The sequence below is a fragment of the Stigmatopora nigra genome, chromosome 14 (assembly GCF_051989575.1).
Source record: "Stigmatopora nigra isolate UIUO_SnigA chromosome 14, RoL_Snig_1.1, whole genome shotgun sequence".
Taxonomy (NCBI): Eukaryota; Metazoa; Chordata; class Actinopteri; order Syngnathiformes; family Syngnathidae; genus Stigmatopora; species Stigmatopora nigra.
In genome coordinates, this window is record NC_135521.1 from 11456743 (window position 1) to 11472766 (window position 16024).

General features: G+C 38.6%; 4 protein-coding genes across 4 annotated transcripts; 3 read left to right on the forward strand and 1 right to left on the reverse strand.

The window, feature by feature from the left end:
* Positions 1-1659: 1659 nt before the first annotated feature.
* On the reverse strand, positions 1660-4990 carry hmgn6 (high mobility group nucleosome binding domain 6). The gene is made up of 6 exons (XM_077732789.1): positions 4826-4990; positions 3850-3876; positions 3691-3720; positions 2829-2876; positions 2636-2755; positions 1660-2551 (listed from the first exon to the last, which is right to left on the reverse strand). The coding sequence occupies exons 1-6, from the start codon at positions 4838-4840 to the stop codon at positions 2504-2506; spliced, it is 288 nt and encodes a 95-aa protein (XP_077588915.1). The 5' UTR covers positions 4841-4990; the 3' UTR covers positions 1660-2503.
* Positions 4991-5759: 769 nt separating this feature from the next.
* On the forward strand, positions 5760-10663 carry sh3bgrl (SH3 domain binding glutamate-rich protein like). The gene is made up of 4 exons (XM_077732788.1): positions 5760-6014; positions 8926-9111; positions 9361-9441; positions 9553-10663. The coding sequence occupies exons 1-4, from the start codon at positions 5970-5972 to the stop codon at positions 9586-9588; spliced, it is 348 nt and encodes a 115-aa protein (XP_077588914.1). The 5' UTR covers positions 5760-5969; the 3' UTR covers positions 9589-10663.
* A 286-nt stretch (positions 10664-10949) lies between these two features.
* Positions 10950-12050, forward strand: LOC144207613 (uncharacterized). Its single transcript, XM_077733216.1, has 2 exons — positions 10950-11212; positions 11275-12050. The coding sequence occupies exons 1-2, from the start codon at positions 11119-11121 to the stop codon at positions 11925-11927; spliced, it is 747 nt and encodes a 248-aa protein (XP_077589342.1). The 5' UTR covers positions 10950-11118; the 3' UTR covers positions 11928-12050.
* Positions 12051-12819: 769 nt separating this feature from the next.
* LOC144207657 (transmembrane protein 182-like) lies at positions 12820-15636 on the forward strand. Its single transcript, XM_077733280.1, has 5 exons — positions 12820-13050; positions 14032-14155; positions 14322-14420; positions 14495-14632; positions 15272-15636. Exons 1-5 carry the CDS (start codon positions 12880-12882, stop codon positions 15490-15492), a joined length of 753 nt encoding a protein of 250 aa, XP_077589406.1. The 5' UTR covers positions 12820-12879; the 3' UTR covers positions 15493-15636.
* The last annotated feature ends 388 nt before the right edge of the window (positions 15637-16024 follow it).

The window sequence follows — 16024 nt, forward strand, 5'->3', positions numbered from 1 at the left end:
TCCAATATTTTATATGCAAAGCTGATTTTCATATACACAGCACTTCTCAATTATTTTTAAATTGCTCTGGGTCTGAGAGGAGTGGTTAGCATGCCCCGTAATTCTAAGACCAAGGGTTCAATACCTCGCTTTGTGGATTTTCTCCGGGTACTCTGTCTTCCTCCCACAACTGAACACAATTCAATGTGTCATGTCTGCTTGGCTCTCAGTATTTCTTCCCTTCTTTGGGTTAACTGAATTGGCGGGCTCAGCGACACACCTGTTGTGAAATAGTAGCACCTGGTATTTAAGGACTCCAGCCAATTGCTCTCAGACTATTGCCTTGCTAACCAGAATGTGTGTACCTGGGCAGCTTGGTGGTGCAAGTGCTAATTGTGTTGGCTTCTTAGCCCTGGGGTCGTGGGTTCAAATCCAGGTTGGTTCACCTGGGTGGAATTTGCATGTTCTCAATGGGCCTGGCCCGGAGTCAGCTGGGGTAGGTTCCAGCACCCCCTGTGACCCTAGCGAGGATAAAGCATTTCAGAAAATGAATGAATAAAAGTCAGTCTCTTTCACTTGTTCATTGTATTTTTAAAGTGACATAATATCTTTTAAGGACAAAAGGGAGTTGTGGGAATTTTTTTTTAATCATGTAGCATCCCAATAGGAAAGAAGACAATGTCGCCCTCTAGCGTCAAATCATTGATATAACTTAAATCCGTCTAAGGAGACAGGGATGGCGACAAAATGGAGCCTTACATTCGGCTATGACAAATTATTCCTGGTTCACAGAAACTGTACCTTTGGTTCACGAACAAAATGAAACAAACAGACCAGATGGTCCAACAGAAATCAATATGATTATGAAGTATTTCCTCTGGGGGGATGGAGACCTTTGTAATCCGTTTGGATGTAAGGCCTGCAAAGAAGGATGAAAAAAAATGGTCCACATTTAATAGAATGAGTAGCAAATGTGCACCGTATAATCAAAAATAATTTTTGAAATGTTGACTTCCAACAAACATGCATTAGAGGTGACTTTTAGATCGATATTCTGAAGGACCATAAACACAGGTGCAAAACACAAGGTCAGCTTGACAAAAGCCATGCATCTTTTATGATTTTCTTCTTGCACGTGGGTCTTAGTGACTGGACTTGATGTGAACCATTTTTCTATAAAATGACATGGTGGTAGTATACGCAGGTTACTGTGTATGGGTCATGATACATTGACTGGGGCTGCATATGAATTTCTAGATTAATGTATTATATATAATGTGATACAAGGCCTGGATCTTTGCATTTTCTGCTTGGGCTTGTGTGGGTTTTCTGGTTTCTTCCTACATCCAAAAAACATGCAGGGTAGGCTAATGAACACTCTAAAGTGCCTTTAGGTATGTGTAAATGTTTGCCCATCGCTTATATATTGAACTTATAGTAGTTATTGACTCAAACCAGGGCTACACAAGGCTAATATAAGGTCACTAGTCGAAAAGACACCAATCTGTCACATTTGCAGTAAAATGAGCTTTAAAACTACACAACAAATACTGCTAACCAACAATGAGCCTGACCTCATCAATGTGATCATCTCAAAAGTCCATATTTAGGCCATTGTAAGTTAAATACCAATATTCTTGGGTCGATAAAATCGATAAATAATGGTTTCCAGACACAATATTTTGAGGAAAATTCCCAGGACTTGTTTTTATTAAGAGAATTTCAGAACATAATAGAGGGACCAGACACCTGCGTTTATAAGTTTTCCAAATCTGAATTATTTTTAAAAAACAAGTTTAAAAAAAAGTTGACATGACAGCACAGATGAAGCAGGAGCTGTTTTTTTTGGGTTTTCCCTCCCATCTTTTTTTTTTCATAACGCAGGGTCGTCTCGGACACAGGTCGGCGGCGTCAGTTCTAGGAATGTTTCACATGTTCGTCTTCCTCTTTCTTATTATGGGCAACGCGTTTAATAATTTTTAAAAACACATTTTCATTTAGGGATAAAAGACCATGAGACACAGGCAAAAAAGGGCACTCACTGCACATTAAGAGAACTAAAGAAAAAGCCAAGAAAACATGGCAGAACCGTTAATAAAACATGGGTAAGGAAGTTGGACAGTGGGAAAGGAGGAGATTCTAATCTTCAGAGGAGGTGTTGGGAGAAAAATAAACCCCAAAAAAAACACAGCTACACAAGCCACGACATAGCCAATCCAGCAGTGGACATTTTTTCTACACCAAAACAAGGCTTTAACAATCACGAAATGCCATTTAAAAAAGATTTTAGTGTGTGTTTTGTCGTGCTTGCAGACATTTGATATGACCACTGCAAATTCTGCAAGGTGCTCCATAATCCGCTTTTACTTTTTTGTGCTAAAAATCTGTACGGCTACTTATAAAACCATTGATAAAAATATTCCTCTGTTAACAATACGCCTTGGAGGGAAACCATGTGAGAGATTTGAGAGGGGAGATTCCACGGGAGGGGCTAAAGAGGAGAAATGCTTAGGGGGCAGTGGTGCTACTCTGACTTGGCCTCCTCTTTAGCTTCTTCAGGGGCATCCTCCACCTGCAGGGATAGAACAAATCAAGTGGGGTTAACGCCATTGTTTTGATTTACAAAGTTAGCCTGAAAAAAAAAACGTTGGCTCGCCTCGTTGGTCTTGGCCTCTCCATTCTCAGAGTGGTTTTCCTCATTGGCCTCTGTTTCAGCGTTCTCCTTTGTTTTCTTGGTCTTTTTGTCCTCCTTTTTGTCATTCACAGCCTTCTCTTTCTGGAAAAACAATACATAACATGATGATGAACATTCAGTTGGATTCTAAGTTGAGTTTGTTGTGTTTTCTTACCTTTGCTGGTTTCTTAACCTTTGGCTCCACCTTAGATGTAGCCGGGTTCTGCGGACATTGGCGCAATTAAAAACGGCACAGACACATTATTTTCATAACCTAAACACCCATGACTTTAACAAAGTTGTTCATTCGATCAATTTTTGTTGTTGTTTAGAATAAATGGAATTTCAGAACCTTTAGCGACATACAAAGCCATACACTCAGAATATTGAGTTACTTATAGTCACTTATGAACTGTGGTTAACAAATTGTGTTTTTTTTCTTCACCAATTGATTATCACTTATCAAGTTTTACTTTTTACACAACTATTATTAGTTTTGCTCTCAAATAACTGTGAGCTTTTCATTCAATTGTGAAACTGAAATCACAAGGCTTTTTAACATGTTTGGTTGCGTACTAGAAAAAATCAAAAACAAGTCTTGTCCTCCTTGTCACGAGCCAATAATGCACACACGATAATAGGGTTTTATATACAAGTATTTGTTCTAAAAGCTAGCAATTGGTGACAACTTTGTTAATTGTTATTAGAACTTTTCTCAGAATGGGAAACTATATAAGTTGATCATTATTATGAGTTTTTACTACAAGCTTATCGACATATTTGTCTGTTTAAACCCTAACGCTGATCACTTTCAACAGCTTTAACCTTTTTTTAAGCATAACAGAGTAAAATATTATGTTTTTGTGCAATTAAGTTTGTCTAATTAAGTTTTAAATTTGTTTCAAAACATGCTAGCTGTAAAATTACTTTGACATAATATATTGTATGCCTGTATTTGTTTTAGTACAGTTTAAACTGTGTTAATTACCCTTAACTTAAAATACAAATCAAATTTAGAATTTTTATTCTTTTCTTACCGCGGATAACCGGGCCGATCTCCTCTTGGGCTGAAAGAAAACATATTTATTGGTTCTGTTTTGTTATATCTGGTATAAATATGTGAAATGTGTTTTTTTAAATCTATGAATATGTATATATTGACATATGATGCAATATTAAATGTTCAGTGCTCTTACCTCCTCCTTGTCCTCTGCTTCTTGTCTCTGCAAAGTAAAGATAAAAGAATAAAACACAGAAACATGGAAATAATACGATTTAAAGCTTAAATTGTGTTTGCAAGTCCAAAAAAGTACCAGCAAACAACTTGTGCACTGAATATGATTGATGATGGTGGTGTTGAAAAATCTTTTTCAGATCGTCTCGAAACATGCAAAGATGCCACAAAAAGCTGCTTTTAACGTTTTGGGGCGACTCAACATGGCGGATAAGCGTGCATGGTGAGAGGGGCTACAAGATGCAGACTATGCAACCCTCGGGGGACACATTTGGGGGGCCAGATCTCGCTTTTTTCCCTTTCATTCTCCTGTGTTGCCTCCCATTCAATGCACGCAGCTCAGATTTGAAAGCTGGCGCGGGAGTCTCACACAAGGGGGGAGGGACCTCGCTCGGCCTCACGGGCGCCACCCGCAGGCAGAGCCACGCCACCGCAGCCATTTGGGACTACGAACAAAGAGAGAAAATGTCTGGTTTTATCCCGACGCAAGGCGAAATGTAGGATTTTGTGCTCGAAACGCAAAGTAAAGTCACCGTAGTATTTTTACACGCTACTTTCGAGTGGTTCGACGGGCACACGGCGATAAGCTAGCCGTTTGTTCTCGGCGGACTCGCCGACGAAGGTGGACAAGAGCTGCAAAGCATGGCTGCTGCTTGCTTGTGCTTTAACTGCATGGAGCCGCGGATCTGAGGCGCTATAACGGACCGTGGCTTAAAACACCTCGAATGGCTCGCATTCACGCGGGAAAATATTAGTTCCCACAGGGAAAAAATCCTTATTATTTCTGGAAAACGGGAAAAAAATGCCGACGATCTGCGAACACTATACATGGCATTATAATTAAGTCATGTTTCGAAGGAATGTCTCGCAATCGTTTGCAATTGGATCGGCGCTCTCCGAAGCCCTGAAAGTGTGCGAATTTGTTCGAAAATACTCACCTTTCTCCTGGGCATGTTGACTTGTTGGAGGTTTTCACAAAAACACAACTAAAAACAGTTGTTCTCAGTGCATGTGAAGATGAGTGTCTACCCAACGCTCGCTAGTGTAGTAAACACACAGAAACAGAGAGCCGAGTGGTTGAATGGGGGGAGGGGTGCGGCTAAAGTGCTAGAGTGACAGCTGCAGCAGCCAATCAGATGCCTCCATTTGAGGCTGCGGAACACTCGGAATTTTGGAGCCGGTGATGTTTTGAGCGTCTGCACGAATGGCTTCTTCTTACAGGGAGATGTGGGAGGACGCCTGGGAGAATGAAAGGATTCGAAGACATGATGGTTGCGTACATGTGTGGGGATTGTTTAAGTAAGGGCAGCGACACACATGGTCTGCCTGTCGTTTTCGAGCCCTCGATGGCGGATACGGGCGACGTGCAAACCCACACTAGTTCAACTGTGTAATCTTTAAATAATAATCATAATTAAATGGATCTAAATGCAACGACAAAGAGGGATTTTGGTGTGAAATGCATTCGTGTTCGAGTCCAATATGGCGCCCTCTCTGCTCCTCGCTGACACTTTTTTCCAGCTTTTCTAAATTCGTCCGAGTGGAGAGGCGTCTACTCCAGACGCCTGCAGGGGGCCTACTGAGCCTGGCTTTTGAACATGGCCGCCCTCATCCTTCACAAAAAAACACACAAAACACAGATTGTGGTGTGTTTTAGCATACATTGCAATGCATTTTTTCCTTTTGCACACAATCATACGCTAGGCGAGTACGATGAGAACAATAGGCTCCATCTCGATTGCCCATCCAGACAGTGAGAATACAGTCTCGCCACTAGTTTTTTTCTCCATTTTAATAAATAAATGTTCTTCCTGCGTGTACGTGTCTCCCTGCGACTCGATCTCGCGCACTTCTCGTTGCACGGTCTCTCCATAGGGGGGTTGGAAGGAGGCGGGGAGGCCGAGGAGAGGCGGAGGAGGAATGTGAAGCTCCATCCAGAGCAGAGTAGGAGTGTTTGCGATCACAGTCTGCCTGAAACCAGAGGATCAAACCTGGGAATTTGCTCCTTTTTCCTCCCCACAACAATTTCTGCACACTCGGATCCAAATAATCAACCGTCTTCAGCCACCCACTACTCCAACCATGGTGATCAAAGTGTATATAGCGTCTTCTTCTGGGTCTACTTCGGTAAGGGATGAGAGAGAATGTCCCATCTTTTGTTGTGATGTGTGACTATTTGCAGCATCCCAGCTTTGAAAAGTCAATATCAGGGCAACTGAACTCTGATTGAACTCGGTTTATGTATCAGCATAGAAATATATCCTTTTAGTAGTGCTATAAGGAAAATGTAGTAGAAGAACAACTTGTATGTGGATGCTGTCAACTGTTGTAGTGTTGGTTATTGTGTATTTTGGGATAAGTGTTGCTTTGTATAACAAAGACAGCCTCCTACAAAACAGGAAATGCATGCGGTCGCTAAACATTTGCTGCACATTCTCTGTTTGGAATGGTTTAGATTTGCAGTAAGAAGCAGGGGTGTTTAGTTTCAGGCATGCCAATTTCATCTAGAGTGGAAAGGAATGATGGTGATGCAATTCTCCAAGGCCTTTGTACAAGTGCAGCTGTAGAACCCCGAGTTAAGGGTATTTTCAATGGCTGATTTAGGCTTAACATATTTTTCTGCATTTAATGAATCTTAGGTAAATTCTCTGATCCAAAGGGCGTATATCAACCCCCCTCTTTTCCATGATGGGCGTGTTTATGTTTGATAAACACTGGCATATTAACTAAAATATTGTTTGAGTTGCATCTGCATCATACTGAGAAGTGATGTTAATGTTTATGTTACACAATTTAGGTAAGTATCAATATAACTATGACAACAATGACTTAAATACCAGGGTAGTTATAATTGAAGCATCATTGTATGCTTAATGTGTATCAACATTGATTGTTTAGGTCTGTTTAGGTTCAAACTGCATGTTTTGTCTGTTTTCAATTCAAGATTGTAAGTCAGTTGATACAACTACACTTTAAAACCACCTTTTGGATAATGCACATTACTTTCACTCCAAACCCAGAGCCTCTTTTTAGTTAGAAGCACTAAATGGCTTTATTGTCCTGCACAGTAAATGATTTGTAAAGACTGGTGGTTTTAAAAGGGAAGACCCGTTTTACACACTAACTCAGAGAGTGTCAACTGAGTATTTAAACTGTTTTAGAATTCAACAACAATACCGTCCACCACATAAATGTACCCTTAAAAAGCCTGTTCTAGCCAATCTGATCAAATTACACTCTAGAATTGATCTACTATATAATCTGGTTTGTTATTAGCCAACACAATCATTACATAAGATCCACTTTTATAGTCATGCGTATTTTGACCTAGACAGATTCCTTAATTTTTTTCATTACATAAATCAGATTTGTTATATTCTGTCCTTTCAGAAAATCTTTTCAGAGCGTCTTATGTTCAGTACACACACTTGCACAATGTAAGAGGCAAACAACAGTGTATGTATTGTGTATTTACATAGATAAATTTGACTGTCACTGATAGTAAAGTGTTAAATTTGCCTGAACATCAGCCCAATTCTCCATTTTTTACCTTACAGTGCATCTGCAACGTGGGGTATTGATCTAAAACATTGCTAGATACAGTTAATCTAATCAATCCCCAGTTTTTTTTTCTGGCTACAGTTAATGGCTGACCTTTTATAAGGATATTGTATTTACTGGTAGCGTTCATTGTTTTATTTGTGGACAAACACTGCTGCATAGTATATGTTTTCTACAGGATACCAGTTCTGAAGCTCAGTCCATTAGTGAGTACTAAATGAGATATTTATAGCATGACAAGGTTAAAGGTAAAGTGCTTAAGGGTTCGCAGTCTAACTCATAGTTACGACAATAAACTGACATTAACATCTTGGTGAATTTCTTGAAATAATGTTCTTATTTTGTAAACATGTATTTATATATGTAATTTTTTAAGTCATATTTTGTCAATTTAGACACATATTTGAAAAATGTTAAATGTGGTACACAAAAATGTCGGGGCATGGGCGGGAGCGGAATGACCTGCATCAGCACTTTTCATTCTCTAGGTATTAGAAACACATGATCCATTTCTAGACAAACAATACAATGAGTGTGCTATTTTTCCACAAGCCCTGTCCTGTTTTTATTTGCATTGCTATTTAGCTTGGAGGAGGGTTGTGGAGGGTCTGACCCCAGGTCGGTCCTCACAATGTGGACTTTGCATGTTAGATGTCCTCACCAGGCTTGCAGAGGTTTTTCTCCAGGTGCTCCAGTTTCCTCCCACATCCCCAAAACAGTTAGCTGGGCTATGCTCAAGCACCCCCTGCAACCCTTGTGAGGATAAAAAGTTCAGTAAATTAATGAATCTATATTTGATAGTGAAAAGTGGGATGATTGCATTAAGGGTACTGTTTCCAAAATTGTAAAGAAACAAAAAATGAGATGTTAATTTAACCCATTTTCATGTTCGTGACTAAAAACAAATGAATAGGGCCTGTGGTATTATATACTTTGGAAGCTGAGTGTAAGTATGCAAGGCCGATCATTAATGTTTACATGACATGAAGAGAAGAGTGAGTTATCTTAGTAGTCTTAATGTCGGGTAACACTTCACCTGGTGTGCCAATGTATTCTGCTTGGTTTGTGTGTGTGTGTGTGTCTGCTTATGTGCATGTGAGTGTGTCGACTTCCAAAAGGCCTTATTTGGCTCGTATTTGACCAGTTACCTCCTCTCAAGACCCAGTGGAGCATTTGTTTCCGTCTAGCCTTGTAGGGCTATCCTCCCTCATGCATCCATTAGGGCCCTATTGGACAATACACTCAAATACACTCCCATAGAAGAGGCAGGGCCGAAAAACACAGTCAAGATAACACTACTGTTAGAGTATATCCAACCTCCATTTGAAAGAGGAAGTTTTTTTTTCTTGTGGTGGGTTGTAGTTAGGGGGAAAGAAAAAAATTCTGTTTCCGCAAATCGGCCCATGCCGTTAAACGCATGACTAACTGACAACTTCCTCTCTTTCCATCTGTTACATCTTCCTTCACTCAAACTCAGATTAAAAAGCAACAGCAGGATGTGATGGGCTTTCTGGCAGCCAATAAGATCAGGTTTGAGGAGTGTGACATCGCTGCCAATGAAGACAACCGGAAGTGGATGCGAGAGAACGTTCCGGAGGAGTCACGGCCGGCTACAGGGAATCCTCTTCCGCCACAGATATTCAATGAAAGCCAATATTGTGGGGTGAGAATGGGAAAAGAAGCTTATTTACCTCTTTCCATTTTGTTTTGCATCATTTCCAGACTTCAAGATATACTCAAAATCCTCCAGTTTTTCCTTATTAAAACAATTCATAAAGAAATGAGTACAACAAAATGTCACCACAAATGTTAAAAAAAGTTGCCAATTTTTGAAAATGTTGCATTTCATTTGTTTCAAAGGACAAACATGTTTCTAAAGGATTCTTTCTATCTCTCTGTAAATGCTTTTTAGAACTATGAGGCCTTCTTCGATGCCAGAGAAGACAATGCTGTGTATGCATTTCTAGGTCTGACTGCACCTCCAGGCTCAAAGGTCAGATTTTAATAATCCATCACAAATTCAGTTTCTTATCCTAATAGTTTTACTTGATTATTGCAAATATTCACACTATTGTCTTTCTTTCCATCTGTGTTTCTTTTATAGGAGGCTGAGGCTCAGCTGAAGAAAGCACAACAGTAGCATCTGCCCTTTTCTGTTTAAAAACCAGACCCAGCCTGACCTGAAAATTTGTTTTATAAATGGTCGTCTTAATTTTCCATGTTTTTATGATGCTGTCCGTATGAGAACTGTGCCTTGGTGAAGTGAGGTACAACAAAACTAAACACAATATTCTACTTCTCAAGGCTTTGCAAAGCTTCACCTTACCTTAACCACAGCCTGTTTGTTGCCTATTGGTCCAATGTGAATTTAATCATCAATTTAGCATGATAAAATCATATATATATGTCCAATGTAGCCAAGTCAAATCTTCCTTGTGTACAATATACTGTATGTTTTGAATTATAAATCACAACAGAGGATAGCACAATTCAACAATGCATCATGAAGAAAATAAGATAAGTAAATGTAGTTTTTGGGGGGGAAATTAGAGAAAAAACAGACATTTCATCTCAAAATACAAGATGGAAATAACAGAATCAATAGTAACAAGCCGAAAAAGTACTGCATGTTAATATAAAACTATTATTAGTTTTTCAGAAACTGTACACAGAGTTTAAACAATACTTCACATTATTTTACTGTAGATAATGTTTGCTCCTCAAGTCCCTCCTTCAAGTCACACCGGAGAAAAATAATCAGCCAAACTATGAAAAAAGTGTGATACATAGTCTAAAAAATATGGACATGTGTATGTTAGAATCATCATTAGGTTGTTGTTTATTAAAAAAATCAATCTTTTAGATTTTTGTTACATTTTGTGGTCCAGTTTATCTTATTTTAACTGAAATGGTGGCACATTCTACAGGAGCATTGCATTCCCATGTTTTGATGTATATTTTATATTCTTTCCTTCTTCAAACTGTCTTAAAGCTGTTTTAACAGCAGTTTTATTTTTTACCTATTTAAACAATAAGACTCCAGACAGCGACAAGTGGGACATTTCTATTTGCTGTTTAAATTTTTTTTAAACCTCTTTTTTTAGACGAATGGAGCAGCCTCCTATTTTATATTGTGTTGGTATTGCCAGTCTTTAAGAAGAATGATTTATGTTATCTTCCCTAAGGTAAAATAAAACATGATAAAGTACCAACAACGTCTATGTCGTCTCTAGGATTTTTAAGTAAGTTTATTTTTGCAAAATTTCGATGGAACAAATTCTGACTATTCATTGTATGTTTAGTTTGCTTATAATTGTATTAGTTCCTCAGATGAGCCCCTTATATGAACAAAAAAATAATATACTAGATGTATACAGTGTGGATAATCACACACTAAGAGGAACACTCTAGAATTCTTGTTTTGAAGGATGTTTAGTACACAAAAACATGATTTAGCAGTTGTCTTCTTCTCTTTTATTTGTTTCTTTTACATACTTAATAAAGGAAGTTGGTAGAGTGGGTGGTGGGGCCACTTCTCTATTGGAGAAGTGACAAACTAGTAGTTCCCAACAATCCACATTCATATTTTGTATCTGGACTGAAGAACACCAAGCAAATTAAAGGAGCACAAAAGGCATTCATTAAAAGATTCCAAATATTTTTTTGCGTCATGCTAGGAGAAGGTTTTCTGGTTGTCTTCCATTACGAGGAGGAAAAAAAGAATCCCTCTACTTCCACAGTAAAAGAAAATCTTCAAAACAAAGGTGAGCCAAGTTATTTTCACAAAACGAATGTCTTATCACAAAGGATTGTGTGTGTATTGCAGGTTCAAATCAAGAGCAGGAGGAATCTAGACATGGACTACAAGTCATTCCTCAAGCTACTACCCAAGTCCTTTCTATCCCTGTCTGTCCACCCGTTCAAACCCTTGAAACAGATCCAACAATTTCATCAGGCCTTTGTTCCCTCCTGGAAGATTACCCTGATCTTTATGGAGCTGATCCTGGCCTCATCTCTTACGACCCCCTCAGGACCGTTTCCGATCAGGTGGATATTTATACGCAATCTTGTGGTTCATCAACGTCACTTCCAGACCAGGGTTATTTCGTTATGGGTGACAGAGTGAATGCCAGTTTAGGGTTGCCCACCACACAGTTAGAACCCATGTCTAACTCCTTGCTGAATGGACTTTTGGAGAAAAAGATAGATGAGGTATACCTGCAGCACTTTACTGATAACTTAGCTCGATGCAATTCCAAAATGGGGAACAGCATATTGCATGGCCTGGTGGCCCCAATGCAACCCAACAATGTACAACAAGGCCCAGACTCATTGGACTCCAGTCTGGTAAGGGGACCTGGAGGAGAATGTGGCAAGAGGATAAGTCATGTGACCAACCCGAGCAAGACTCCATGTTCGTCCAACTTTAGCACTCCGGTTCTTCGTATTTCTGAGGATGTTCATCCGCATAATAAATAAAAAAATAACACCTACTGGTAATTTTTTTGTACTATTTCGAAATCTCACATACATACATTTAAGGACTTATTGTTTTTTGATTGTTTTTCTAATTATTGCAAATTAAATGTTCTCAAAACAGAATACCCCTGTGTGGTGTTCATGTTGTTTTTTTTATCCAGACGGTTTTTGTAGGTCATTAACTTCTGATGTTTTGAATTTTAGAGGGTTCAAAATCGTAATATTTTCCTGTATTTCCAAGATTTTCAAGTGTGTGTTTTACTTCCTCACCAAAAAAAAAAACATTTGCTCTTTACTTTTAGTATAGTTTAAACTTGATCAGAAAGACTTTTGTCTCCAGTAGATGGCAACAAATACCATCATTTGAAGTTTTGCATTTAGGCAATTTATAGGAATACCATGTTGGTTGTTCATTCATTGTTTAAGAAATTCAACCAAAAACTCCAAATTATAGCCACTAAGACTATTAATTTAGACTTTTGGACTTTCTTTTTTTGTGTTTTTCTCCCACATCATTATTATTTTCCCTAATAATTTTCTTACCATTCATTCATTTAGTCCTTTTCTGAACACCTCATAAAAAATCCCGTAAAGAGTTGAGCGTCATTTGTAATTGCAGCCATAGTCTAATTTATTTTCAAAGTGCTCCACTGGGAGAAACACTGACATAATACATTCTTTGCATTCTGGGATGCTCACACAACTGTCATCTCCATTCTAAACACAGAACCAGTCTTCATATCCTTTAAAAATGCTTGGCACACCAAAGGTAATTTGACAAGGACATACATACTTCCTAAAAATAACTCTTGTACACCCCTGCTGTCCTCAGTCACTGGATTTTCTTTGCCCCTCATAGCTCCCCCCGTGCCAGGGAGTGGTCCAGAAACAGAAGGCTGCAGATCTAACAAAGTCTCCGAGTTTAAAGAGAAGATACACTGAAGTTGCCAAGATGAAGGTGGGAGCTGCAGCCTTAGCTGGGGGGATCTTTGGAGCAATGGGGATCATTTGTTTCTTTGTGGCCTTTGGTACAGACTACTGGTTGGTGGCCAGTGATAACTGTGGACCACACATTTGGACCACGATAGAAAAAAATGAAGAAAAAGATGTCAATAGGACTGAGGTAAGACATTTAAAATCACCTTTGTGAAGTTTTAATGAAGTGTGTTGATGCTAGAACTTTTTTTTAACAAATGAGCAGTAGTTTTATCTGTTTTCAACCTTGTTATTGTTATTGAAGCTAAGCAAATTCCATCAAGTGGGTCTTGATATTTTGATGAAAGTTCTATTAGATATTGCATATATTGAAGGAATAAAATTGAACTTTCAAAGCCAAGCTGTATTCATCAAAATTGCTAGAACAAAGGCAATAAATATTTAAGCAAGATGTCATTATGTCTCCCAGAAATCTCTGAGTTTACCCACAAAATGGTCTGATCTCATCTTTAAAAACTGTGCATTGCTGTCACCTACTGGTGATTGTTTATTTGTATAATGGCAGTGACTGAAGTAAATGACCTGGTGTGGTTAAATTGGTCTTGTTGCAATTGAATGCCGTGGATAATGAAGAAAAACAGCATGTTAGAGAAACTACATGTTGCAGCTTTCAATAAGTCTCCTTTACAATATTATCAAAACATGTGCCATACATTTTAACAACATCCAAACATCAAAAGTAGTAAAGTCTGAAAATATTTAACCTGGCATGCCGATTTCTAACTGGGAGATCGCACATTTTCATATAAAATTTTAATATCGGTCAATAAAAAGCAGGCTGTCGGTGGAAAAATGGGCCTTTTCGGGGTTCATGTAAGTGCACAAAAAAAACAATCGATGTCTTTGGCTTCCCAAAAGAAGTATATATTTTTTTTCTGTCATCAATCATATTTTTGACATGCCAGTGGAAGGTATGAGTATGCATTATTCATAATTTTCTCTTGAAAGCTGCACAAACCTTGCAATCGGAACCATATTGGATCCTTTCAGTTAGAAAAGTGGGTCCTCAGAGCAGTAGCACAAACATATGTTAACTGACTGACAGATATTTTGTGTATGCTGTCTTTTTTTGACAACCCATGTAAGTCTGCCTCATTTGATTCCTCAGCTGCAGTTTGTAAAAGCAGTCACCATTTCTCCTGCGTCTCTCACCCTCCACCATGAAGGCTTTTTTTGGCGTTGTGCATTCCAGGTTGAACCCACCGCAGATGCAGTACTATCAACATTTTTTAGTAAGTGAACGTTTTTTTTTTCCAATTAGGCTCTTTTATTTATCTATACAGTGCTTTTTTTGGACATGGAACCATATGTTTATCTTTCTGTATCATGTCAAAAATATTCTTTTTTTCTTTTCTTTTTGTGTTTTTATATAAATGTGTGTTTTTCTGATCCATGTAGCAAACCAACCCGAATCAAAAGTGTGTGTCCATGGATACCTTTTCCCATTACCAGTTGCACTTGGGCCAGTACCTCATCCCAGTTATGATGGTGCAGCAGGTGGGGAAACTTTAAATAAAGACTCTCTTTTGATGAACTAAAATGAATGGTGATGGATTTGTAATTTTTTTCAGTGTTTCGAGGTTTCTGGACAATATTTATAATCCTTGCACTGGTCTCAGCTCTAACTGGAAGTTTCCTCCTGGTCTGTGGGCTACCTTTCATCAGCCACAAACTGTATAAGATAGGCGGAGCTTTTCTCATCATTGCAGGTAACAATGCTAAGAACTGCACTCTTGTCATGTATTATTATCATTTTTTTTAAATTCCACATTTTAAAGCCATATCAGAAATCTTATTATTCTAACCCAAGGGGTCGGGAACCTTTTTGACAAAGAGAGCTATAAACAATTCATATTTTCTAATGTTATTCTTTGACAGCCATTCTCCGAATTTAAAAGTCAAAATACATATAAATGAGTGCCAATGTTTTTTAGTAATTCCACCACTTTTAAAGTGGAAAAAAATACTTTTAACATTCTTATGCAGTTGCTAATAGATGAGAGTATGCATTCCAGAAGAGTCCAATACAAAAAAATGAAAATTAAATCAACTCTAGATGTAGTATCTGGTTTCCATATTTTAGCTCGCAGGTTAGATACACCCATCAAAAGAGCCACATGTGACTCCCGAGCCATAGGATCCCTGTCCCTGTTCTAACCAATCTGACTATATTATTGAAACGGCTGAGGAAGTGTTGATTCTAAAGAGTGAAGAGGGAACACATGTTGCTATCATTACTGTCAGCTGTTGACGCCTGTTTCATGACAGCCACGTTCTGCACACACAAACCCACATCCGTAACTGACTGTTGTTACAAATAATGTAAACATGTAATGTTTTCCGTACAGCCTGCTTGTTCCTCTTTGTCTTGCTGCTCTTCGTACTGTGGATGGAGGTGATGGACGTGAAGCGCTACATTGTTCAAGAGAGAGGGGAATCATGTACAGATATTCAGGTCTCGGTGCTCTACGGACTGTCTTTCATGGTGGCTGCAGCTGGCGTGCCCCTGGAGCTCCTCTCGGGGTTGATCTTCATGCTTGTGGGACGGGTGCTGCTTGCCAACCAGTGAGAAAGACCATCTGGCACAGGAGAGACGAGACAACTGACCTTTTAGAGGCCTGCATGGGGACTAAGCAAAGATTCGCACAAAATCACATTATCGACCTTTGAAGGCATAGCCGCAGACCTGTTTTTTTTTGGTGTGGGGGACGGCAGGAGAGCAGAATACATAAAGGGTTTGTCCCAAAAGATATCACAATCCCAACCTGAATGGCCTTGCTCATTTGTTATGCAACAAATTATAAGGTGAAACTTTTTTTTGACAAGCTTTTTGAAATTTAACAGTGTTTAATATTCCAATGTTTATTTTATACTACTATTAAATTGTTTTGGATTTGTTGTGTTTTTATTTTATTTATTTATTTCAAACATTATAAGACATCACAAATATATTTCCCTTTTAAAGAATACAAATAACTTGATTTATTAACGAGGACGTCACTAACAAACTAATTATTTGGAAAATCTTTACTTTTTAAATGCATCTTTTACACCAGTGTATGTAATAGATGTGAAGTGTCTAGAAATGAGGACCAAAATGA

Bases quoted from the DNA above. Each gene is read 5' to 3' on its own strand.
- LOC144207613 (XM_077733216.1), top strand. From the start codon at position 11,119: ATGCTAGGAGAAGGTTTTCTGGTTGTCTTCCATTACGAGGAGGAAAAA. The intron at 11,213-11,274 runs GTGAGCCAAGTT...TGTGTATTGCAG, and splicing joins AGAAAATCTTCAAAACAAAG to GTTCAAATCAAGAGCAGGAG.
- sh3bgrl (XM_077732788.1), top strand. From the start codon at position 5,970: ATGGTGATCAAAGTGTATATAGCGTCTTCTTCTGGGTCTACTTCG. The intron at 9,112-9,360 runs GTGAGAATGGGA...AATGCTTTTTAG, and splicing joins ATGAAAGCCAATATTGTGGG to AACTATGAGGCCTTCTTCGA. The intron at 9,442-9,552 runs GTCAGATTTTAA...TTTCTTTTATAG, and splicing joins CTGCACCTCCAGGCTCAAAG to GAGGCTGAGGCTCAGCTGAA.
- LOC144207657 (XM_077733280.1), top strand. From the start codon at position 12,880: ATGAAGGTGGGAGCTGCAGCCTTAGCTGGGGGGATCTTTGGAGCAATG. The intron at 14,156-14,321 runs GTAAGTGAACGT...TGATCCATGTAG, and splicing joins AGTACTATCAACATTTTTTA to CAAACCAACCCGAATCAAAA. The intron at 14,633-15,271 runs GTAACAATGCTA...TTTTCCGTACAG, and splicing joins AGCTTTTCTCATCATTGCAG to CCTGCTTGTTCCTCTTTGTC.
- hmgn6 (XM_077732789.1), bottom strand. The intron at 3,721-3,849 runs GTAAGAGCACTG...GTTTTCTTTCAG, and splicing joins AAGCAGAGGACAAGGAGGAG to CCCAAGAGGAGATCGGCCCG. The intron at 2,552-2,635 runs GCGAGCCAACGT...CTATCCCTGCAG, and splicing joins GAGAGGCCAAGACCAACGAG to GTGGAGGATGCCCCTGAAGA.